Below are 25226 nucleotides of genomic sequence, written 5' to 3'. Positions count from 1 at the left end.
TCAACAAAACCACTTTATTAGGTTTCCTTGTCGACTTTTTGAAGCTAAATCAAGGTTGGACATGATCAAGAATCCTGTAATATATGTAGTAGAAATTTAGCCTTTTTTCCCGAAATGAATACATGAAAACAAAAATAGTACATATAAATTCCATCCATTCATCCATTTTCTACCGCTTATCCGAGGTCGGGTCGCGGGGGCACTAGCTTTACATATACATTGGGAAAAAACAGGCGACCAGTTCAGGGTTTACCCTGCCTCTCGCCCAGAGTCAGCTGGGATAAGCTCCATCACACCCCACGACCCTACTGAGGATAAGCAGTACCAAAAATGGATGGATGGATATAAATAAAAAAATATAACAGATAAATAGTAAACAATGGTATGTATAGTTTATTTAAAAAAAACATCAAATAAATTATGAATACTACGACTAAACGAGAACTATTTCATTAATTAAATAAACAAAATAAATGTATATAAATATGCATTCATATTTACATAATTTATGAATAAAAACTAAACCAGTTTGTATATTTTACATATGCTTTTTAACTTTTTGTTGAACCGCACCCAAGAATGACCTGACCACTTGTATAGAGTATTTTTTGGGGGGAGATAAGACAGTAGTCGGCCGATCCTTTTGTTAATGCTTTATTTTAATTTCTTTAACACGTGATGTCATTCACAAGGCAAAGTGACAGACAAGGTTCAAGGAAGGCAGTGGCCGGCCACTAACCAATCACACTCATGAATCGTCAATCTCTCTCACTGCTGTTGCCACAGCAACCAAGCAGCACAGGAACTTGGCACCCACCATAGCAACAAGACACTATACGGTGTGGATGTTAGTGTTTACCACGACAACACCAAAGAGCAGGTTTAGGAGCCTCGCGGTTGCTATGGCAACATGGGGCTCCCAAAAATTCAGGGCTTACTAGAACGAGAGATCTTTTATTAGGGATAAGCTGTAACAGAAAGTCCATTCACGTGACTTTAATTTGAAGATGTGTTGGTCTCCATGGTAACAGCAGCCATTTACAGTCCACGATACCCTACGTGTGAACTGTAAAAATAGAAACACACTCACCAGAGGCAAGAAGCCCAACAACGATAACATTATTACAATAGAACACTGCATTTGGCACAAGTTCACTCAGAACTCACAGCGCCACATTGTGACCACGTGTAAACATCAGCCCCGCTCGTCTGCTGTCACTTGGAACGAGTCACGCGACTGGAAGGATCGGAGTCTAGCTTGTCCGCTAGCTCGCAAAAGGGAAGGAATTGTCATCATCCAGCAATAGACGTCATCTAGCATTCAGCACCATGTCGACTAAAGCACAAAGACACATAGTCAGAAGCTTCAGAGTACATTAAAAAAATGATCAACTGTAAGGCCATTTCCTTCTAACATCACTGAGGGAAGAGGAGCGCCACACGTTAAAACCAACAGGCAACAAACGCGCAGTGAAAGCCAAAAGAAAGTTGAAAAAAGGCTTTCACACAAACACAGTGATCTTAATGAAAGTAATCAAAGTCCTAGACTAAGATTACCCTATTTTAGCACAAAGAGCCTGGTCCCTCCTAGGAAGCTACTAAGTTGCTACGCTAGGCTTGGCGCTAAAAACACAGCATGAAAGTCAAGTTGGAAAGAACAACAACAAAGACTTTCACACAAACGCTATGATTTTAATGAACAAACGCCACCAAAGTTCCGGAATAAGATTAGCCTATTTGAGCAAAAAGGGCAAGGCTTAGCCTTAAAAACAACATGGTAAAAACAAACTGTGAAAGCCAAGTTGGAAACAAACAAAAACAGATTTTCCCACAAATGCAGTGATCTTAATGAACAAAGCTCATAAAATTTACAGAATAAGATGAGCCTAGCTTAGCACAAAGAGTCTTCTCCTTCCCAGGGTGCTAGTCAGTTGCTACGCTAGGCTTAATGCTAAAAACACGCACTGAAACCTAAGTTGGCAACAAAACAAGAAGACATTCACACAAATGTGGTGATCTCAATGAATAAACATTACGTTCCAGGAACATATCAGCCTAGCTAAGCACAAAGAGCCTTATCCCTTCCAGAAAGCTAGCCAGCGGCTACGCTAGGCTTAGCGGTAAAACCGCGCTTTCAAAGTTAAGTCTTAAAAAAAAAAGAGTTTTTACACAAATGTGGTTATCTTAATAAACAACCGTCATCAATGTTCCGGAATAAGATTAGCCTAGCTTAGCACAAAGAGCATGCCCCCCGAATCGCTACTCTAGGCTTAACCCTAAAAACAACATAGTAAAAACACATAATGAAAGCCAAGTATGGAAAAAAAACATTCCCACAAATGCAGTGATCCTAATGAACAAAAACCATCCAAGTTCCAGAATAAGATTTGCCTATTTTAGCAAAAAGAGCCTGCTCCATCCCAGGAAGCTAGTCAGTTGCTACGCGAGGCTTGGTGCTCCCGACTTCTTCCCTCCTGCTGACATGGTCATGTGACTGCAGGTGAATAAATTATATTTACAAAAGTTGGTTTGGTATCAAGTAAACCACACACACATGCACCCGCGCTCACACACAAACACACGCACAAAACATCCAACAGCAAATCATCAGAATGACAAGAAGAAGAAGAAGAAGAAGAAGAAGAAGAAGAGAATGACTGGCAAACGGGCTCCGTCTAAATCCTGGTTTCTCCTCTGTGTGTCCACCGCATTTGTTTAGTTTCTTGATTTGTTTTCTTACATTACATCTTCAATAACACGAGATGGAATGAAATAATATAATAAAAACCTGAAATAAAAAAAATAAAATGAATAATGGCCATTATGAAGTCACAATTCTTCCATTTGGGGTGGGGCGTCATGACTTGCCTTTTGCAGAGCATTATGTGTAGTGGATGATGTTATCAAAACAAAATGGCGGCGTCAGGAGGCATAGGATTGTGCTTTCAGTCAGCATGTGACATCACAGCTGTGCAGAGGCTTATGGGTAATGTCCCACCCTGTGTCCATGCAGGTTAAATAAGCTCCAATGGTCGGCACCACCCCCCGACGTCATCACTCATTCAATCAAATCACGTGTTGTCGACCTCCGCCCCGTCCGTCTCCTCCCCCTCTTCTTCCACGCTCTCCACAATTGGCTGGTGAAGCTGGGGCTCCTCCCCTTTCCCGGCCCTGGACAGGACATCCATCCATCGGCGCTGGAGCTCCTCGCCGTCTGCACTGAAGTAGAGCGTCAGGTGACTCTGGGAAATCTTAAAGGTGTGACGACGCTCCAGGCGGTCACATGACTCCGGGAGGGAAACTTCAAAGCCAATCAGAGGAATGCTGCGCTGCGCCTTCACATCCTGAAAACACACGGGTAATTGGGTAATGGGTAATTGTGTGTGCGCGCAATGAGGACAAAATAGCCCATGTTCTACATCATTAGGCATATGCTTTTTCAGGTCTGTGCAGCATGGTCGACGGTGGTGGTGAGCACATCTGCCTGACAGTTCTGGGCTTGGGTCTACCTGTGTGGAGTTTGCATGTTTTCCCTGTGCTTGCATTGGGTTTTCCTCCCATATTAAAACAAAAAACATGCATGTTAGGTTCATCGTAGGTGTGAATTTGATTGTGAATGCTTGTCTTGTTGATGTATATATCCACCCAATGTGTCTTCATGTTGCGTTCAGGGCCCACCTGAGGAGCTCCGTAGATGTAGAGCACCAGGGGTTCGTTTTCGGGGATGACGAACCAGGCCTTCTGCCAGCCCCGGCCGCCCCCTTTCTCCATGTGATGCAAGAAGCTGCACATGACGCTGTTCTCGGCCGCCAACGAAGCTTGTTTCTATGGTGACAGCCAGAGGTGGTAAGTCATGAGTAAATCCCAAGTGTTAAAGGTCTCACGCCACTGTGATGATACCTACATACAGTATATATTTCAGTATTCCTTTTATCAGGTTTGCAAGATAATTTGGACTGGCTCATTTTATTCTCCATTGTTATGCTCAAGAAATCCAAGACGTGAATATTCTCGACCTCGATTGGCTGTCGCGATGCCGCGTCACGCGAACTTGAGTTGAGTGGGCAGGTCTTTGAATAAGGAGTACCATAACTACGTCACAACGACGCTTGAAAATGAGCAACTCATTTTGCCGCCTTTCATCGTAACTGTGACCTTGACATCACTCTCACCTCCAGGATGGAGCGCCTCCTCTGGCTGCCGCCGGCCACAACGGAAGGCGGCGGGGACACGCCGACCAGCATGGCGTAGCAGTCCACGCATACACGGTTCGTGCGGTTGTTGTCGTACGAGAGGCGGGCACGGAACTCGGAGCATTTCCCACAAACCACCTGAAGGTGAGACAAGGAGTCTTAGAGGGCTACGGTCGGTCGGCTTGATGACGGAGCAAGCGAGCTGCGATTGGACGCACGTGACCGCAGGCCTTGCAGTGGTGGCGCCTCCTGGTGAGGGCGTTGAATGCCTCCTGGCATTTCATGCACAACGTCACTTCCTTCTCACGGATGGGCGTCGGCGCTCGCTTGCCCAGCTCGGCACAGCTCTGATGGACGCAAGCAAAAGTAGCCATTTCTTTTATTACGTCTATTGAATGTAATTACATTTCAATGAAAATATGATTTAATTTCATCCATCCATTTTCTTTCCCGCTTATCTTCACTAGGGTCGCGGGCTGCCGGAGCCTATCCCAGCTATCTTCGGGCGGGAGGCGGGGTACGCCCTGAACCGGTCGCCAGCCAATCGCATATTTCATTTCAATGAAAATCTTAATTGAATTTCAACTTTTGATGTATCATGATTATGATTTGACATTTTTATCATATTAGTTATATTTATTTATTGTTGTTTATTCCCCTGAGCAGTGCAATTTACACCATTCATTTTATGTTAACTTGTTGCAAATGTAAAATGTCCATTTATTGGCACATGTTTTCCCCAAGAGATGCCCTTGCACTCACATTATCTGCACGCATTTTCATTAATGCCGGAGGGGAAACGCTTGTTTGATATCAGGAGAAATCAAGCAAATCCCAGATGGAGGAAAAAAAAGACAAAGAAAAACTTTTTCGACTCATGTCATTGTCAAGAATGTGTGATTTTGTGTGTGTTTGTGTGTGTGCGCGCGCGCCTGTGTGTGTTACCGGGGAGTGAGGGGGTGTGGACTCGTCATCTCGTAGCGAACAAGTCAGGTGACGGAATGTCTCCATGCTGTGCTCGTGTCTCTGGATGGTGGCTTGGATGGCCTGCAAGACACACACGCAGACACACACACACATGCATGCCTTCTGATTGGCTGGTAGGCTCAGTGATGTTCTTTGATTTCCTGCCTGTCAGAGTGTTTTGTCTCTACCTGGATCCAGTCCTTCTTCTCCTCTTCTGTCCTGCAAAGACATTGCGAGTCAAGAAAGGTGAGCAGAAGAAACACCAGAGGTCGCGCAGTTGTGCGTGCTGAGATCATTAGCATTAGCATTACCTGGCCTGCAGCTCGAGCGAACGCTGCTTGCCCGACACCAAGAAGGTCCGAGGAACTGCTGCACTGCTCGTCTCCTTCAGCTGCGCAGTAAAAAAAGAAAAACATGATGAGCATTGATACAATGCTAACAGTTGGAATGCTAACATTTTGTGCAAGATAGCCACCTGTGTACAAAAACCTTAGGAAGACAAGGATTTTATTTCAAACGAGAATTTCTAAAATGCTAACATGCTAGCAGTTGGTAAGACAGCAACCCGAATAGAAAAAAAACGTACGGCTCGTCAGTAATAATCATGCCATGGTGTCAGGTTAGGATTTCGAATGACTCACCTCCATACCGTCCACGTCGATGCGAGCGCGGACGCCATACTTCTGTGCAATTAGACGCAGCTTGGGAACGCAGTAGAGCAGCCTGTCGTTGAACTGGAGAAGCACGAGGAGGGTTAGACCACGGGTTCTCAAAATTTGGGGGGCCAGGGTAGCACGTTTTCCTAAGGACCGCCTCATAAACCGGACCCTTTTTTTTTTTTTTTTTTTTTTAAAAGAAAAGCGACTTTAATTTCTGTTAAGAAAGAGACAACATGAACGGAATCATAAAAAAAAAAAAAAAAAAAAAGTTTCACATATGACAAGAAGGGAGCCCAGTGGAAGGCAATCATGGAGTCTTTGGCGCTGAAAATTGGCAAAGACAGTGGGCCTAAGTCTCTAGCGTGGAACTCGAGCTTCTTCGCATACTCTGTAAACTTCGTTGGTGGTCTTTTGCTTTATTGTTAATATTGTTGCTGTTTAGGATTGTGAGTAAAACATCTCTTTTCCTTTGGTAAAGGTTGGTCAGGAGTAACCTGGCTTGAAAGTTGCATCCATCTTTCCGAAGCATTTCAAGAATTCAAGTTCTTGATCAAAAATGAGAAACCCCAAAAGCCCCTTATTCTCTTTTATACCTTGGGATCCAGTCATTCATTGACAAGTTAGAAATGTTTGACCAAGTGTGGGACCCCGGTTCGAGAACCATTGGGTTAGACTTCCCGCGAGTGTTGATAACAAAGACGTAGAAGACAGAGGAGCCCGCACCAGGATGAGGTATCGATCCTGCGATGTGCCGTTCTTGTTGGACAATTTGAGGATGTGCCCCTCCTTGATGAGCTCGTTGGTCGGGTTCACAATGTCCTCTTCGCCGCCCAGGAGCTCGTAGACCTTCAGCAGCTTCCGCATTCGCTCCTGAAAGTCACAAAACCGTCAGTCCCAACTGCCGCCGCCCATTCTGGGAAACGGTACTAAAAGTTCTCACCATCTTCTTGATGGCGGCGTTGGAGTGTTCAGCTGCCGTGGCGATGAGCTCCAGAGACTCTGCAGACAGAGAAGACGTGTCACAAGACGTCAACCAACACGCTAACATGTCCTTCCATTTTCTATTACCTGTTCTCGAAAGGCAGAACAAGATAACATGTTATCTTGCTTTATGTTAGCTTACCACCTGCTAGAATGTGAACAATTGACATTTATACAGTAATTGGTAAGAGGACAATATGTCAAATCAATATCAATCTGCCTTGGGGCTTTCTGTACGCAGGCGGCTATCTTGCTATAGGCCTATGTATGTTAGTATACCAGCTGCTAGCATGTGAGCATTTGAACAGTTGTTATTCATATAGTAACTGGCAAAAGGGCAAAATGTCAACTTTTTCTACATCAACAGTACCCTCAGGCTCTCTGTACTCAGGTTGCTATCTGGCTGCATGTTAGCATACTAGTTGTTAGCATGCTAGCAACTGAGCAATTCCTCTTGGAAAAAGTATTTTAGAAAAGAGCATGATGTAAAATCCTTCTCAATCTGCCTTGGGGCTTTCTGTACTCAGGTTGCTACTTTGCAATATATTAGCATACTAGCTGATAGTATGTTAGCATTTGATCAATTCTCATTAAAGATGATTCTGATTCTGATATCAAATCCCTATCAATCTGCTTTGGTGCTTTCTCTACTCAGGTTGCTAAACTGCCAAGGGACCTCTGTGTTGTGTATGTGCATGTGTGTGTTCATGTCTGTGTGTGCATGTGTGCGTGCGTACTATGAGCATCCTTGCAGTCCGGCGCGTCCTCCGGTAGGCGGTGTAGATAATCTTTGAGCAGGAGTTCATATCGAGGAATCCTTTGGACCGGCTCCAACATGTGATGTTGGAGCGTTAGGTTAGCGCAGCGCTCATCCCTCTGACACACACACATACACACGAACACGTTAGTAGACTGTCGACTAAAACCTCTTGGGATGAGATTATTACAGTATCTAGGAACTAGAACACTATCTTGGAACAAATATCTTCTTTCGTGCCCAGAACCTCCTCTCTGGACTTCAACTTCCTCTCATATTAGAATTTTTTTCTTGAAACTAGAATCAGGACTAGAACATTCTATAGACCGTTTGCTTAGGACTACAAACATCTCTCTGGACTATGACCTTCTCTTGGGACGAACACCTACTGTTGGGGCTAGTACACAGTCGGGACTAAAACCTCGGGATTGGACCCTTCACATGGGACTACAACGTTCTCTGCTTGGTTTGGTACTTATCTTTATCCTAAACACACGAGGAGTAAACATTTACAATAATCCGATTAAAAGTGACATACATTGTTCCTGATTTACTAAAATGAATGAATGAGATGCATGAATCTTTTCACAATGTAGGCTGCCGCTTAATGAAGTTGAGTCCATTTACAGGGCAGATCTGCCACATCCAATATGGCGCACACACTGCCATATCACCGCAACAGGCCAACCTGCTCATTGAGGTGTCGATGCGTATACAGTACGCTATCTATGGTGGCGATAGGCGACGGTCACCTGGATGTCGTGTATGATGCTCTTAAACAGAGCCGACCTCTCCATCCACGTGTTGACGAGCTCCATGGCGCGGTCGAAGTTCTTCACGTACTCTCCGTACATCTTCAGGAAGGGCGCCAGCTTTTGCAGGATGTCTCCGATGCGTGGGTTCGAGTCCCTAAGAATTTTGTCAAAAGCATAATCCGTGAATCTAATTCAGAGTTCCCGCTACACTCCAAAAAGGATATTGGCTGGCTGTTTCGTTGACTTAAGTCTAAAATGTAATTGGTAACCAATTCAGGTTTGTGTGTGGAAAATGATTAAATCGGGTAGAATTTGCAAGAAGCTTTCATGTTGAAATAACACAAGGCAGTCGCGTTTCTCACTTGTGTTGAGAGGTCAACACAAGTGCGGGCGAGTAACAGTGCCGGAAAACGTGACAAATGTGCCATTTGCAGTGGCAAACCTGAGCTAACCTCCAGAACTCAAATACAGCTTCGGCGGAGCCCTGCAGAAGAAACTCACAGAGATGAGATGGGAACGAACCATCAACAAAAGGTCTCAAACTATAAGTGAGAATCATCTCACAATGTTTTTTTCATTGTCATATGTTTTTTTACAGCAATATTTGTGACTGCTAGTTTGAATATTGCCTGGAATACTATTTCATTCCAATATCTCCTGTTTGTTTTGTGTTATTTTCCATCCTTGACACCAAACCGGGCTGGAGACATTTTCTTTTTCACTTAACACAGTGGCTGAACTCGGTCATGGATAATAATTCCAAAAGGCTGAAAAAACAGCCGTAGCACAGCACAGGAGCTGACTGGTTAGCACATCTGCCTCACACTTCTGAAGTTGTGGGTTCAAATCTGTGTGGAGTTTGCATGTTTTCCCCCTAACTGTGGGGGTTTTCTCCAGCCAACACTGGTTTCCTTCCACATCCCAAAACACTGAAAACTACATTGTCCGCAGATGTGAATTCTACCTAGTTTAGCTATACTAGACCAAACCTACAGAAGCAAACTGTACGACTCTGAATAAAGTTTATTCAAGGTAACTTGAACCCAATCCTAGTCATTTAGTTAAACATAATGAATTGCCTAATGCTTAAAACCACTTAATTATGTGGAAATTCTTTCAATGTTATTTGTTTTCTTTGTCTGATACTTTCTTCATGTGGTGGGTGGCCTCCGCACTCTGTACCATAGCAGACTGGTGGGTTGCCAGGTTTGCGCACACTACGCAAAACCTCTTGTCAAGTCATGTAGTTTGAGACCGGCTCACCACTCCTCCATGCGCTTCTGCAGGGCCGGCAGGAGAAACTGCTGGTGGAAGCAGTAGATGGAGCATATGTTGGAGAAGATTCCGTGAATGACGTCGCATGGGAAGGAGGAGCGAGAGCGCGCTTCCTCCAACAGTCGTGCGCAGAAGACCTGCGGGGCACAGCAGTTCATCGGTCGACTAGTCTGGACCCTGTGTGAGGGGTGTGTTGCCGTGGTGACCGACCTGGTCCAGGAGGTGGAGTTTGGAAACGTAGGAGATCTCTGTGTGAAGGAGCTCGTTGGCGATGTTGAACACTCTCTGCTGGACGGACAACTGTCAAACACGATGAGATGATTCTCAGTAATATTGCTCTGTGACAGGCATTGGTCAAAATATATCGAGGATAAAGAATGATCACCCAGTCCTGGAATTCAATAAGTTCTAGAGCTTCTAGTTCTCAACAGGAGGTTCCAGTGGTGAGCAAAGAGGTTCCGGGAATCCACTATAAATTGGGAAATACGGGTATTGAGAAGTAGGCTTTACACGATCAGGATTTTTGGGGCCGATTTAGTTTAGATCAAATCAACATAACAACTGACACAAATAATGGGTGCTAACTTACTGTAATGAAATTACTTTCTTTCAATTACATTATTTGAATGAATACTGTTAATGACATGCTTATTCTAACTTTCTCACTGTCCCAGCTATTTGGACGGTTGTTGTCCAGAGTTTGAGTCCGTTCGACACTTTTCTCTTTTGAACAACCCCCCCCACCCACAATTCATTGCTTGAACGCGGCATGCTCCTCGTGTACATTCTTCAGGTGCTCGAGCAAATTTGTTGTGTTGAAGCATTTAGATGACGTTCCCCACGACGTACTTCAGTTGTGCACAGACTGCAAATAACTTAGGTGTTGTTCGTTTGAGACACCGCAAAATAGTCCCACACCAACGATGTGTTTTTTCACCAACGAGATTGAAAAAACTTTATTGGCCGTCAGATGGTTACAGTACTGCGCAACAAGACACGTGGCAAGGCTAAAAACAAACTTGGTTTTGGATTCATACGCGACGAAGACGCGGAGTTAAATGACTTGTGCGGAGCCGATCGATGACGTCATTGAACGGATCGGCGACTTATGACAGGAAAGCCGATCAGCCGATCAGCATAAAATGCTAATGACTATTATTTTGTTATAATATGTAATTATTGTTACCGATACTGATAACGCCGATCAGACCGGTGTAAAGTCTATTGAGAAGGTTATACTGTAGGTTCTATAAATCTAGATGTTGAACAGAAGTTTCTATTGGTAATCAAAGATGTTCTGGTAGTCCACTACAAGTTTGTAAATGTGTGCATTGAGAAGGTTCTATAGGTTCTACAGTCTCGATGTTCCACAGCAGGTTCCAGTGGTGCTCGACAGGTTCTGGAAGTACACTACAAGGTTGAGAACGTGGGTATTAAAGGTCCCGATTTTGACTATTTAGACCTCCATAGAATGACCCTCTAACATGGACTTAGTATAAAAGTGTCAATTTGATAAAAAAAAAAAAAAAAAACACCCTGGTTTTGTCATATGAGTGTCCAGAAAGGGCACCTCTGACAGCTACTTCTGTTTGACCCAGATTTGAATTCATATTTCACACGCTTACTGAGGCACCATAGAGACAATATTACATCCCAAATAAAAGAAAAAGTAGGTTTGAATATAAATCAATAAATATGGCACCTGTAAGAATATTCTAGAGTTTCTTTGGTATAGATGATCTAGTGGTGATTAAGGAGGTTCTGTTCACTGGTCACAGCAACCGGTTTCAGGGTGCTGTACTTTCTCATTCAAATGAACCACTGTATGCGTCATTGTCATTACAATGAGTAGGAAGTTGGTCATCGCACGACAGATGACAACTTCCTGTCTTACCTCAGCCAAGTCTTGTCTGGGGGCTGGAAGCACCAAGGTAAGCTCACTCTCCTCCTCCTCCTCATCCAGGTCGCTGTCTGCATCCTCCGAGAAGTCCCTCCTCCTGGCCACGCCCCTTGCCTCACCGTCCTCTCCCTCGCCGGCGTACGAGGATGAGCTGGAAAGTCGGGGGAAGCCGCAGGAGTAAACGCCGCCGCCGCCGCCGCCACTGTCGTCCACGCCCACAAAGCAGAGCTCCTCGCTGTGTGACGGTGAGCTGATGCTGTCGATGCCACTGTCGCGATTAGCCAGCTTGCCGTCGGTCTGCGAGGAGGAGGGGAGGGACAAACGCTCGGGCGGCAGACCCGATTGATCGGGCGGCGGGTGCTTGCTCGTCTCCACAGATGCCAGCTCCTCTGGCCCCTCCCCTTCTTCCACAACGTCATCGTGATGTTTGAGCTCGGGGAGCCCCTCCTCCTCCTCGGGGACGGTGGGGGCTGACGATGATGATGGTGGAGATGAAGGTCGAGATAAGGGGGTGTCGAGGAGGCGGGGACACAGAGCCCCACCGGTGATGTCAGGAACCATGATGATCTGCTCACTGCAACACATTAGTTAACATGATAAACATATTGTATCAATAAACTTAATAACATGCCAAAAAACAAGACAACATGATAATGTATCAATAAACATAACTTATCAACAACTATTACATCACTAAACATAAGAATGTATCAACAAACATGATAATGCATCAATAAACGAGAATGTATCAATAAATATAATCCATCGATAACCATGATAACGTCAAAATAAACATACCGCATCAATAAACCTGACATATCTATAAACATGATAATTTATCTATATGATAACATATCAATAAAAATAAAGTTTCAATAAGCATGATAATTAAACTATTAACATACCGCATCATTAAACATGATAATGTATCTACTGTATATGCATCTATAAAAACATGTTAGTGAATCCATAAATACAATCACAAATGTAGCAATGCAACATTGATAAGTACAATAACTAATGGATCAACAAGCACAATAACAATACAAGTAAAAATATACTAAAAAGTGTATTGTATAACAATGTAAACAAAAAACAATACGTCACATGTCAGATGACATCATCGCTTTGAATCTTGTCGCAGAAAGCATGACGGTGACATCACCATGACGGTGACCTCGACGGTAACACCACCATGATGTTGTCATCCTCAAGACGTTTGCATCCTTGTGACAGTGACCATGACGGTGACATCTTCGTGACAGTGAACATAACGATGACACTCAGAGATATGAACAACGGGTCGATGCGACTCGCCCTTTTGAGCTGCGTGCCTACGGCGACGCTAAGCTAGTGGGGGCAAAGTGTCAGCGCATTCCTTGTTTGTGGACGGCACAAAAACCAAAATAACACATTGTGCACACAACGGCGTATAATCACAACGCCGTATAATCACAACAAGGGAACTGGGAATGAACTAATAATAGCACAGGCTTTTACGTTGATAAAAAGGTCAACTTCGTGAAAATCGGTTGAGAAATGAACAAGTTATGATTTATTTTCAATGTACATGTATTGCCTTTGATCAGAATGTTGCCCCCACCAACATGGCATGTTGCTGAGACGGGCTGCTACAGAGTCCTGGCGTATCTCGTCTTCTATTCATACTTGTGGTGACGCCACCATGAAGGTGACATCCCCATGACAATGACATCACCAAAATGATGATATCACCATGACGGTGACACCCCCATAATGGTGACATTCCCATGACATTGACATCTTCATGATGGTGACACCCCCATGACGTGGACATTACCATGACGGCAACAACACCATAACACATCTCTCACCGCTCAAACTTTTCGATAAGTGACAGGACGCAGGTCGGTGAAGCATGGTCCTCAGGACGGTGGGGCTTGCAGGGTGGCGGAGGGGGCAGCGGCTTGTCTGGTGCCCGGGGTCGGGTCCTCAACGCTCCCACCTGATGCTGCAGGTGGGGCGGCTTGGGGGGGACTGCAGAAGGGGCGAGTCAAGGTCACTCAGTGATGTCATTCATGTGTAGTTGCTGCTGTCGACAGTAGGTGGTGCTTACCTTGAGGCTTGGGTCCGAGAAGAGGAAGTCGGCTCTTACTAAGCTGTGGTGGTCCCGTGTCATTCACCTCCTCCTCCTGGAGCCCGGCAGAACTTGAGGAGGAGGAGGAGGGCTCCTGGGAGCCACAAGGAGGCTCCAGAGAGAGACTCTTTGCCAGCAAGCTAGGACTCAAGGAGGATGGGGGACCTGGCATGCAGGGGGTGGGAGGGGGGTGGGGGGGGGGGGGTCAGGGTTGAAAGATCATGACTTGTCATTGAGTACTCACAGCTAGCATCAGTTAGTATGCTAGGTGGAACATAATCTTCCTAGCTCCAGAAACATACAACAGCATTTCAGTATAGAAATGTTAGCTGTGTTAGCTACAGGTCTAGAGTAGATACAGGTTCCACAGTAGATTCTGTTTGATGGTCAATGAGGTTCTGGTACAAGGTTGTAAATGTGGGCACTATGAAGGTTCTAGAGCAGGCCTCACCAACTTTTTTTAAACTGAAAGCTACTTCTTGGGTAGGCCACTGATTAATGCGAAAGGCTACCAGTTTGATACTCACTTCTGAAATAACAAAACTGCTCAAATGACCTTCAATTCAAGTCAAGTTTTGGGAAGATTACTTTGGAAATATAGTTGATTACAAATACAAGTTACGCTGTTGAAATGTAATAGTAGCATAACTATTTCAATTACTTTCTCAAAGTAATAAAACTCATTCCATTTAATAACTTTTTAGAATTTTGAATGAATGCATCAACAGGACCCTTGGATGTTTCCCCTAAAAAAGTGGATTAAACAATCATCATTTTGGAATGAATCACTATATGGTTTTGAATGTAGAAGGTTCTAGTGTTTGTTTGGGTCAAGATGTTCCACAGCAGGTTCTAGTGATGTTCATGGAGGTTTTAGTAGTCCGCTACAAGGTTGTTAATATTAACATTAAGGGGATTTCCAAGGTTTTTTTGGATCAAGATGTTCTACTGCAGGTTTTAGTAGTGATCAATGAGGTTCTGTAGTCCACTAGAAGGTTATGAATGTGGGCATTAAGAACATTATAGAGGTTCTACGGGGATTGATGTTCTACAGTAGCTTCTTCAATGAGGTTTTGGTACACCATAACATGGTTGTACATTTGTAATTGTCTAGAAATTCTACAGGTCTAACCACTCTGCATTTGGTAAAGTGAACATCAAGGAAGTTCCAGAAATGCCATTGTGAATGTGGCAATTGAGAAGGTTTTAGAGGTAGTACGGTTTAGATGTTCTACAAGTCGTTTCTGGTGGTGATCAAAGAGGTTCTAGTAGTCCACTACACAGTTGTGAATGTGTGCATTAAGAAGGTTCTCGAGGTTCTATGGTTCTAGATCAGTGATTCTCAACCAGCGTGCTGGGGCACATTAGTGTGCCGTGAGCGCTCTTCAGGTGTGCCGTGGGAAATTATACAATTTTACGTAATTGCTGAAAAAAATATTTATTTACAAGAAATAATGTATCTTTGTTCATCTATTTATGCCAGTGAGGCATAGTGACAGACAGAACACAAAAATGCTATTCTGTTAGATGGTAGGAAGTACATACAGTAATTAATGTACCCACTTTTTGTGACATTTTTGTTTGTTGGTGTGCTGTGGCCCCATAAAGGTTGGAAATCACTGGTCTAGATGTTCCAGTAGGTTGTAGTGATGATCACAGTGGTTCTGGTAGGCCATTACAAGGTTGTGAATGGGGGCATTTCTCAAGATGGTTTTACAGGTATAGAGGTTTTACAGCAGACTCTGGTCGTGATCAAGTGGGTTCTGATATCAAGAAAGTTCTACTGATGTTTCTACTGACAGTTCACAGGTGTAGAGGCGTTAGACGTTGTACGGTTTAGATGGTCTACAGAAGGTTCTAGTGGTGGTCAAGGGGGTTCTAGTAGTCCACTACACGGTTGTCAATGTGCACATTAAGAACGGTCTAAAGGTCCTACAGGTCTAGATGTTTAATCATAGGATGATCAAAGAGGTTCTAGTGGTCCACTACTAGAGTAGTGTAGTAGTTCTATAACAGGTTCAAGTGGCGATCAAAATGGTTCTTGTAGGCCACCACATGTGAATGTAGAAGGTCCCAGTGTTTCTACAGGTCAAGATGTTCTAAAGCAAGTTCTAGTGGTGATCAATGAGGTTCTGGTAGTCAAATACAAGGTTGTGAATTTGGGCATTAAGACTATTCTGGAGGTTTATATATTTCTAGATGTTCTACTGCGGATGGTGACCAATGAGGTTCCGGTAGACCACTACAAGGTTATGAACATGGCCATTAAGAAGGTTCTAGAGGTTATACGGGTCTAGATGTTCCACAGTATGTTCTAGTGATGATCAAATAGGTTCTACTAGGCCACTACGAGGCTGTGAACATGGCCATTAAGAAGGTTCTAGAGGTTTCTACGTCTAGATGTTCTACTCTAGGTTGTAGTTGTGATCATTGAGGTTCTGGTATGCCACTACAATGTTGTGAACATGCTTGCTAAAAAGGATCTAGACGTTCTACAGGTCTATAGTAGCGTTTTTCCAGGAGGTTCTGTTAGGTCACGACATGTGTATGTAGACGGTGTTAGACTTTCTATGGGTGTAGATATTCTATAGCAGATTCGTGCCGCCTAAAGTTACTTTATTGTAATTAAATTACTTAACACACCAAAACTTTAGAACGACAACGGCATGTTTACGTACAACCGTTAGTGCTTGCACTAGCTTGCTAGACTACATAAGGTTTTGTTGGCTTATCGTATTAAATACCTTAAATACATACCTCAAGCAATCCTTGAACGAACGTCTTCTCGGAATAAAGTCGTAATTCTGGTCGTCCACTAGAAGAGTCTTAAATCGTGCATTAAGAATGTTCTAGAGGTTCTATGCGTCTAGATATTCCAGTAGGTTGTAGTGATGATCACAGTGGTTCTGGTAGGCCAATACACGGTTGTGAACGTGGGAATTAAGAAGGTTCAAAAGACGGTTTTACCGGTATAGAGGTTTTACAGCAGGCTTTGATCGTGATTAAGCGTGTTCTGATCTAAAGAAGGTTCTACTGATGTTCCTACTGATGGTTTTACAGGCATAAGCATATTCTCAAGGTGATGTTGAAGGAACCAATCAGGGCTGTACAGGTTCTGGATTTGCGTGGCGTTGTTGTGTCCAATGTGCCGGTTCTAGAGGTCATTGGGGGTTCTGATGTTGCCTAGCCTGGGCCGAATGTGCACACACGGACGAGTGCACGCGCGAACGAGAGAGGGGGTGTGTCTGCACACAGAAGATGGTTTCACCATCATCATCATCCTCGAAGGACAAGTGAACGCAGGCACGCGCTCACGCTTGCTACACCGACTACGATATGGCAAAGGAATCGATCCGCGACAGCGCGTGCACGCGACGAGGAGCATCACACATCTGCTGGCATCGGACGCAGTGATGTGTACGCGCCACACTAGCCTACATTCACTGCGGCGAGATGTCGGTCACCGCGTGCCCATGCGGGTGTTTTTTTTTTCCCCCTCCGTGCAAATGTGACAGTCGACATGCACGCGCGCGCCAATGCAGCGCAGTGCGTGCGTGTGTGCGCGCTCACCTCTGCTCAGGCTGCTTCTGTCCATGTACATCGCACAACACAGCACCAGGCCGCTCATGAACGACGATGTTGACGATGGCAGACCGCGGCTCGCCCGGTCCACATGCACGGAGAAAAAGAATAAGAAGAAAGAAAAAAAGAAGCAAAAGAAGAAGAAAAAGAAGCAGAAGACGGAGAAACCGGCTGCTCGGTCGGGTCCGCGCGCGCGCAAGCCGCAGAGGGAGGGAGAGCGAGAGAGAGAGAGAGAGAGAGAGAGAGAGAGAGAGTTAGGGAGGCAGACTGCTGCTCCTATCTGGACGGAGATGTAGGTTAGAAGCGCTTGATTCTAATCCAGCGGACTGGCCGGCAGGCGGACAGGCGGTGCAGCAGAGACAGCCTCACAGGGCTGGGGAGGGGGTGTGTCTTGTCCTCCTCCTCTTCTCCCTTCACTTTTGGTCTCCTTGACAACGAGATCAAATTCAACGAGACATGTGCGAGTCACATCACATGACTGCTCCGGAGCAGCCTGTAAGCCAAAACATTAGGGACAACTTTGGGTGGTGAAGCAAATCGGCGTCGACATCGATTGGTCGTCGCAATTTTCGCAAAATAATGATAACTTCCAAACCTGACTGGCTGTAACCTTGACAACTAGTTGGAGTGCTTTCAAGGAGTGCTTCAGAGGGCATTGTGGGAAATGTGGTTGCATGATGGGACATGATGTCGTTTTTTGTTTTTAGTGAGTGGTTACATGTTATGTGATTGACAATACTGTGGGAATTGAGAAGGTTCTAGAGATCTTGATGTTATACATTCTGGTGGTAATCAAAGAGGTTCTGTAAGTCTACTACAAGGTTGTGAACATCCATCCATCCATCCATCCATTTTCTGAGCCGCTTCTCCTCACTAGGGTCGCGGGAGTGCCGGAGCCTATCCCAGCTCTCGTCGGGCAGGAGGCGGGGTACACCCTGAACCGGTCGCCGGCCAATCGCAGGGCACATACAAACAAACTACCATTCCCACTCACATTCACACCTATGGGCAATTTAGAGTTGTCAATTAACCTACCAAGCATGTTTTTGGGATGTGGGAGGAAACCGGAGTGCCCGGAGAAAACCCACGCAGGCACGGGGAGAACATGCAAACTCCACACAGGAGGGGCCACGCTGGATTGAACCCCAGTCCTCAGAACTGTGAGGGAGACGGTCTAACCAGTCATCCACCGTGCCGCCGGTTGTGAACATGATTATTGAAAAAGTACGAGAGGTTCTACATATCTAGCAGTTCTACAGACAGTTGTACTGGCGATCAAGGATATTCTAGTACTCCACGACAAGGTTGTAAATGCAGGGTTAAGAAGGGTTCTAGAGGCTATATGGGTCTAGATGTTTTTTAGAAGATTGTAATGGCAATCATACTTTCTGGTAGTCTAAAACAAGTTTGTGATTGTGGCTATTAGGAAGCTTCTAGAAGTTGTACAGGTCTAGATGTTCTACAAAAGATTTTAGTAGTAATCAAGATAGTTGCAGTAGTCCACTACAAGGTTGTTAACGGACTGTAGCGTTTTTACAGGTCTAGATGTTCTACAGAAAGCTGTAGTCGTACTTAAGGAGTTTCTGCTAGGTTGTGATTGTGGCTATTTGCATATCTGTTGTTGACCAATACCGGCCACTCACGCCAGAACTACTCGCTTGAAGTCTCGGCACTCTTTGCACAATGGTCATTGCACCGGACTATTGCAATATTAGTCATTCGAACTGCTCTAAGTGCTAGAGGACTCTGCATCTTTTTGCACAATTGTAAAAAAAAAATCAAAATCAAAAATGTACCGGCATTACCAGATAACTAGCAACCCTTTACTGCTCAGTGACTGTTTTTTCTCAAATGTCTTTATGTATCAAAAGTGTTCTCTGTCAATTGACTGTCTGTTGTCGTACTAGAGCGGCTTCAATTACCGGAGACAAATTCCTTGTGGGTTTTTTGGACATACTTGGCAAATAAAGATGATTCTGATTCTGATTAGTAGGGTTCTAGAGCTTGTATAGAAGGTTATAGTGGCGACCAAAGTGCTTCCAGCCGTCCACTACAAGGTTGTGAATGTGGCAATTAGAAAGGTCCTAGAGGTTCCGCGGGTCTAGCTGAGTTACAGAAGATTGTAGCGGTGATCATGGAGGTTCCAGTCATCCACCACAAGGTTGAGATTCTGGCTGTTAAGAAAGTTCTAGAGGTTCTACAGGTCTACTTGTTCTACAGAAGGTTGTAGTTTTACTCAAGGAGGATCTGGTAGTCCACTACAAGGTTGGGATTGTGGCTATAAGGACAGTTCTAATGGTTGTACAGGTCTAGATCTTCTACAGAAGGTTCTAGTAGTGATCAAGGTGGTTCAAGTAGTCCACTACAAGGTTGTGAACCTGGCTGTTAGAAAGATTTTCAATGTTCTTGAATTTAGCTATTAAGAAGGTTCTCGTGGTTATACGGTCTAGATGTTCTACAGTAGGAACTAGTGATGATCGAGGAGGTTCATGTAGTCCACTACAGGAATGAATTAAGAAGATTCTAGAGATTCCATGTTTCTAGGTCTCACTAGGTCTCACTACGGTAGGTTGTAGAGGTGATTGAGAAGGTTCCTGTAGTCCACTACAAGGTTGTGATTGTGGCCATTAAAAAAACTTCTAGAGGTTCTTTGGTTCTACCTGTCTACAGAAGGTTCTGGTGGTGATCAAGGAGGTTCTTGTATTCCACTTCCCGATTGTGAACGTGGCTACTAAAACAATCTAGCAGTTCCACTGGTCTACTTCCCTGTAGCAAGGCCTGGGTGATCAAAACAAACATACCCCAGATGTTCAGTGTCAAAACCTTCAATAACAACCCAGCACCTAACACACACACATGCTCACACTCACACGGTAGCAAACATGGAACAGGAAGTGATAAAGAGAGGACAGTCATTAAATCAACAGCACCTCTCCGTGCCCCCCCCCCCCCCAACCCCCCACCTCTGTCCAGATCTGAAAAACAACTACAACATCTGAGGAAAAACAAACACACCCTGCCATCAACATCTGCTGGCTTGACATTTGACCTCACACCACACCCCACCTCATGAACACACACACTAATGAGGGTGTGTGTGTGTCTCTCTCTCTCTCTTTAGGTCACTGGGTCACTCACTCACTGACACTTTTTAGTGTGTGTGCGTGTGTATCCAGCAGCTGAATCTATTTTTAGCTTTCACATGTGGCTCGCTGCACGTTAGGAATCAGGGGAAGTGGACCTAAGTGGATTGGGGGATGGGGAGAGGGTGCTGGGGGACCACAACATCACCGTGACATCAGTACCCCGAGAACATGTCACTGCTGTCAGAGAGAGCCTAGCGCACACTCAACTGTGAGGCAGACGTGCGAAACCCCTTCTACACCATGCTGCCAAAATTAAATGATTTCATTTTTATTATTGTTTTGACTCATATCTTGAAATTGGGCTTCACTACAGGGACAACAGTTCTGTAAGCTTGTATTTCTTTGTTGGGAAATGTGGGAAAACATTTAGTTAGTTAGCCAAACTTCAAATGTTATCGAAGTTTGTTCCTTTGAAATTTTGAGCTCACCCAACTTTTTTCTTGACAGTATATATCCCTATATTTCACCTCAGCTACGAATGACCTGGCCCTTTCATCCATTTTCAAAATCAAATGTGACCCTTGGGCTAAAAAGTTTACCCAGCCCTGCTGTTGTTGTAGTTACTCACCTGTCCTCCCGGCGGCGTTGTTGTCGAGGTGGTAGGAGAACCTCATGGTGCTGAAGTGACTGGAGAAAGACGACGGAGGAGGAGGAGGAGGAGGAGGAGGAGGGGGAGAGGGAGGAGGGGGGAGGCCGAGCACGGCGCTACGAGTCCGGTTCATGGGTTCAAGGCTCAATGGTGGGCCGGGAGCGTCCCGCCGCTTGTCCCGCCCTCGTTGTCCTCCCGCTCGCTCTCATCTTCTCCTGGCGTCCACCTCTTCCACATGTTCGCCACGCCACCAAAGCGCAGACTCAGCAGCTTCTGCCGACTCAGCGACGCTCCCGCTTCATTCTCTCATTCCGCACACACACACACACACACACACACTGTTAACAGACCTACACACACACACTCTTCCAGATGGACATCGGTCTCCCAGCTGGTCAAGTTCTGAGCTTTTGTGTGAAAATGGGAGCTGAAGTGAAGTTGAATGTTGCAACTCCGCCTCTGTCTGGACATCTGATCCGAGAGCTGCCCCCCCGCCCCCCAGCCTCCCAAAGCCTCTGTGGTCTGGATTTCATTTTCCCTCCTTTCTCACTTCCTGAAACTTGAAGCAAAGGAAAACTGAGGGAAGAATTCCTGGAGTTTTTTTTTTTTTTTTTTTTTTTTCCTGGTCGGCCTCCATCAGAAGCAGTCTGCTCTGCAGGGTCACATTTGGCGGTCACTGTTGGAGGGACCACTGGGTTTACGCATATGGGTTGGATTTTCTACTGCGGATTATTGGTATTGATTCTGTTTATGTTTATTATGCAAGGTGGTGCATCCTTCCTTCCTTCCTTCCTTCCTCCGTCCATCTATCTATCTATCTATCTATCTATCTATCTATCTATCTATCTATCTATCTATCTATCTATCTATCTATCCACCTACCTACCTACCTATCTATCTATCTTCCATTCATCCTTCATTCCTTCCTTCCATCCATCCATCCATCCATCCATCCATCTATCCATCCACCCACCCATTCTTCATTCCTGCCATCCAAACCGTCCATCCATTGTCCATGCATATATCATCTATTCTTCCTTCCATCCGTCCATCCATTCATCCATCCGTCCATCCATCCATTCATCCATCCATCCATCCATCCATCCATCCATCCACCCACCCATTCTTCATTCGTGCCATCCATCATCATCCAAACCTTCCATCCATCGTCCATGCATCCATCATCTATTATTCCATCTATCCATCCATCGATAATTTCTTTTCGTTCAGTGTATTTCTATTGTGCAAGGTGGATGTATATGAGCGGTCTCACTGTCAATGCCTGGTATTGGCCACCAGGTGGCAACATGGTTGCAGTAAAGCCTGTGAAACGTACAATGTATAACTTTTTCCTAACGCAATCCCTCTGTCTGCATCTATCCATCATCCATCCACCTATCTATCTATCTATCTATCTATCTATCTATCTATCTATCATCTATCTATCTATCTATCTATCTATCTATCTATCTATCTATCATCTATCTATCTATCTATCTATCATCTATCTATCTATCTATCTATCTATCTATCTATCTATCTATCTATCTATCCTCCCCCAAAATGAACAAGCTTCAGCGTGACGTCATCCTTCATTCATTCATGCCAACGCGGAGGGGCGGAAAGTGTGCTGCGTTCATGTAGAATTTGGGAATATCGGTATTCTCACGGCCACGGCGTTATGCACACTAACACTGGATGCTAACGAGATAACACACAGTGTATAGATGGCCCAACGCTTATGTCCATAAAGACTCGCTAAAGTTGTATTCATCATTTTGGGGAAACCTTCTTTTGTGTGTATCTTCAGTTGCTTTAGAAAGTTAGAACGTCAGAGCTCGGCGAGAGGACCTTGAACGTCCCGTGGTGCCGGGGCGTGTGGGCTCGGCTCCTCAAGCTTCAGTCGGCGGGAGCGAGGCGGCTCGAAAAGACGGCCGCTGAAAGACGTCAACGAGCTGAACAGAGCCTAACGGACAACCAGGACATGCTCCGCGACTTGTGAGGACGAATAACAGCCCACCGGGACGCCAAGATGACGGTGGAGTTTGAGGAGTGTGTCAAAGATTCGCCCCGCTTCAGGTGAGTGATGCGTTTACGTGTTTGGCCGCTGAGTCGAACGTTTAAAGCTGATCGATTGGCAGCGAAATGGGGGTCGCCTTGAAACATGTTTCAAGGCGAGTCCCGAGTTGAGAGCTCTGTGAACTTAGTTCAGCGTTTCCCAACGTTCACTGAGCGCATATTTTACATTCGAAGAAATTCGCGAGCACGCCTCTAAAAAATGTCACAAAAAGTGGTCATTCCAAAATTAGGGGACAATTTAGACACCAATAGTTTTTCATTTTTGTTGTTGTTTGCAAGAAGAAGAAAAACAACAGCAGCAGCAGCAACAACAAACCAGGTCATCAACCATATAATTGGATTCGTCCAGCTCAGCTATCAACGATGCACATCTTATGAGCCATTTTATGTTATATATAGTTTGCTGTGTTTGGCGCAACCCAGTGACAAAAACTCAGGTACCCCAAAAAATATAATTACTGTACATTTGAAATATTTTGTAAAATAAATCCTTTACAATTACAGAAACTTTAATGCCCTTTTTAATACTAACTTAGTTTTAGTATGACTCCAATAGTAATAGTAACAGGGTTTTCAAATCAATTGTAATGTTATTTTTTTGCTGAGTACATGCTAACTGTGTTAGCTGCTATGCTAACTGGTCAAGAAGAAATGTAAGTTAGTATAGAATTAAAAAAAGAAAAACTGCTATTAGTAAGTCATTTTCTGATACAATTAGAAACAGAGTTGTGTTCGTTTGAGTGACACACTCCACTGAAAACATTGAAAAAAATATAAAATATAGAAGAGAAGATTTACGGTACCTTAGGTCTAGCCGTGGTCAGAGCAATTAGTTTGATGGTGTCATTTCTTTCGAGTCATGAAGCTCCCTTTTTTTCCTCTTCCTCTACATTGCTAAAATGGTTTTAGAATGTTGAGAGACATTACTTCAGAGCTGAATTCCTACTATTTAAATGATCTCTGTGATAAAACCAAGTTTTAACAATTGCAAGGCTGAAATCAAAATTAATAAATGCAATGATTCAAACACTGAAATAATGATGATCTCATCTCAATTTAATCCAATTGACGTTCTTTACGTACCTTCTGCCATCTGGTGGAAAAACATTTAATTGCCCTGCCTGTCACTATACGTCAGCGTCATGGACAGATGAACAAATATAAATGATTTGTGGTAAATAAAAAATTTTCTGACAAGTTAAGTGAAATTGGATAATTTCCCGTGGCACATGACACACTGTTTGGGAATCACTGAGTTAGACACAGTGCTAATTGTTAGCATTTGTAAACATTTTTGGAACTTTTATCGAAAACGACTGTTGATGATGGGCTGATTTTGAGTGAAGTTAACCCTTTAAAGGAGACACATTATGCATTTATTCCACAATCTATGTGTCCACTGTATGCGTCATTTGCACGGATCTTCTACACCATTGTATCACAAACGTTTTACACCTAAAAAGTATATTTAATATTATCGTAAGCCACTGTAACATGATGCACAGTTTGGACATTATAACTCTGCACCTGAATATCGTTAGCCTCATTGCATAATTGCCTGAGTCATTTTCTAATGTTTTCGGAAAACAAGACAAAACACAACAAATTCAATAAAGTCCAGTTGCCTCGGTTCAACCTTTGTGGATTGTGGATGCCGGTGGGGAGAATACTTCGAAGACCTCCTCAATTCCACCGATACGCCTTCCCATGAGGGAGCAGTGTCTGGGTTCTCTGAGGCGGGCTCTCCTATCTCTGGGTTTGAGGTCACCGAGGTGGTTAAAAAGCTCCTCGGTGGAAAGGCCCCGGGGGTGGATGAGATTCGCCCGGAGTTCCTTAAGGCTCTGGATGTTGTAGGGCTGTCCTGGTTGACACACCTCTGCAACATCGCGTGGACATCGGGGACAGTGCCTCTGGATTGGCAGACTGGGGTGGTGGTCCCCCTTTGTAAGAAGGGGGACCGGAGGGTGTGTTCCAACTACAGGGGGATCACACTCCTCAGCCTCCCTGGTAAGGTCTATTCAGGGGTGCTGGAGAGGAGGGTCCGTCGGGAAGTCGAATCCCAGATGCAGGAGGAGCAGTGTGGTTTTCGTCCTGGCCGTGGAACAGTGGACCAGCTCTACATCCTTGGCAGGGTTCTCGAGGGTGCGTGGGAGTTCGCCCAACCAGTCTCCATGTGTTTTGTGGACTTGGAGAAGGCGTTCGACCCTGTCCCTCGGGGGGTCCTGTGG

General features: G+C 44.7%; 2 protein-coding genes across 7 annotated transcripts in view; one reads left to right on the top strand and one right to left on the bottom strand.

Moving 5' to 3' along the window:
- Positions 1-638: 638 nt before the first annotated feature.
- Positions 639-22349, bottom strand: fgd1 (FYVE, RhoGEF and PH domain containing 1). 2 transcript variants are annotated; one of them, XM_061765686.1, is made up of 19 exons: positions 20899-20932; positions 17173-17677; positions 13582-13767; positions 13340-13502; positions 11481-12060; positions 9797-9886; positions 9575-9723; positions 8309-8465; positions 7537-7675; positions 6759-6817; positions 6542-6688; positions 5801-5893; positions 5471-5550; positions 5348-5378; positions 5139-5240; positions 4412-4540; positions 4173-4331; positions 3679-3825; positions 639-3344 (listed from the first exon to the last, which is right to left on the bottom strand). In XM_061765686.1, the coding sequence occupies exons 2-19, from the start codon at positions 17228-17230 to the stop codon at positions 3072-3074; spliced, it is 2742 nt and encodes a 913-aa protein (XP_061621670.1). In that variant the 5' UTR covers positions 17231-17677; positions 20899-20932; the 3' UTR covers positions 639-3071. The 2 variants fall into 2 exon arrangements, with proteins under 2 accessions (XP_061621670.1, XP_061621664.1); XM_061765680.1 differs by lacking the exon at positions 17173-17677 and having other exon boundaries at positions 20899-22349.
- A 120-nt stretch (positions 22350-22469) lies between these two features.
- LOC133474171 (arf-GAP with coiled-coil, ANK repeat and PH domain-containing protein 3-like) overlaps positions 22470-25226 on the top strand; it is a 35103-nt gene continuing 32346 nt past the window's right edge. For 3 of the 5 annotated variants that reach the window (XM_061765593.1, XM_061765665.1, XM_061765646.1), the window contains exon 1: positions 22472-22998. In XM_061765593.1, coding sequence (XP_061621577.1) covers positions 22952-22998 — 47 coding nt within the window. In that variant the 5' untranslated portion in view covers positions 22472-22951. Of the gene's footprint in view, positions 22999-25226 lie in introns of all 5 variants that reach the window. The other 2 variants (XM_061765640.1, XM_061765599.1) reach the window with 2 other exon arrangements.

The sequence above is a fragment of the Phyllopteryx taeniolatus genome, chromosome 1, assembly GCF_024500385.1.
Source record: "Phyllopteryx taeniolatus isolate TA_2022b chromosome 1, UOR_Ptae_1.2, whole genome shotgun sequence".
NCBI lineage: Eukaryota > Metazoa > Chordata > Actinopteri > Syngnathiformes > Syngnathidae > Phyllopteryx > Phyllopteryx taeniolatus.
This window is presented reverse-complemented; position numbering and strand designations above follow the sequence as displayed.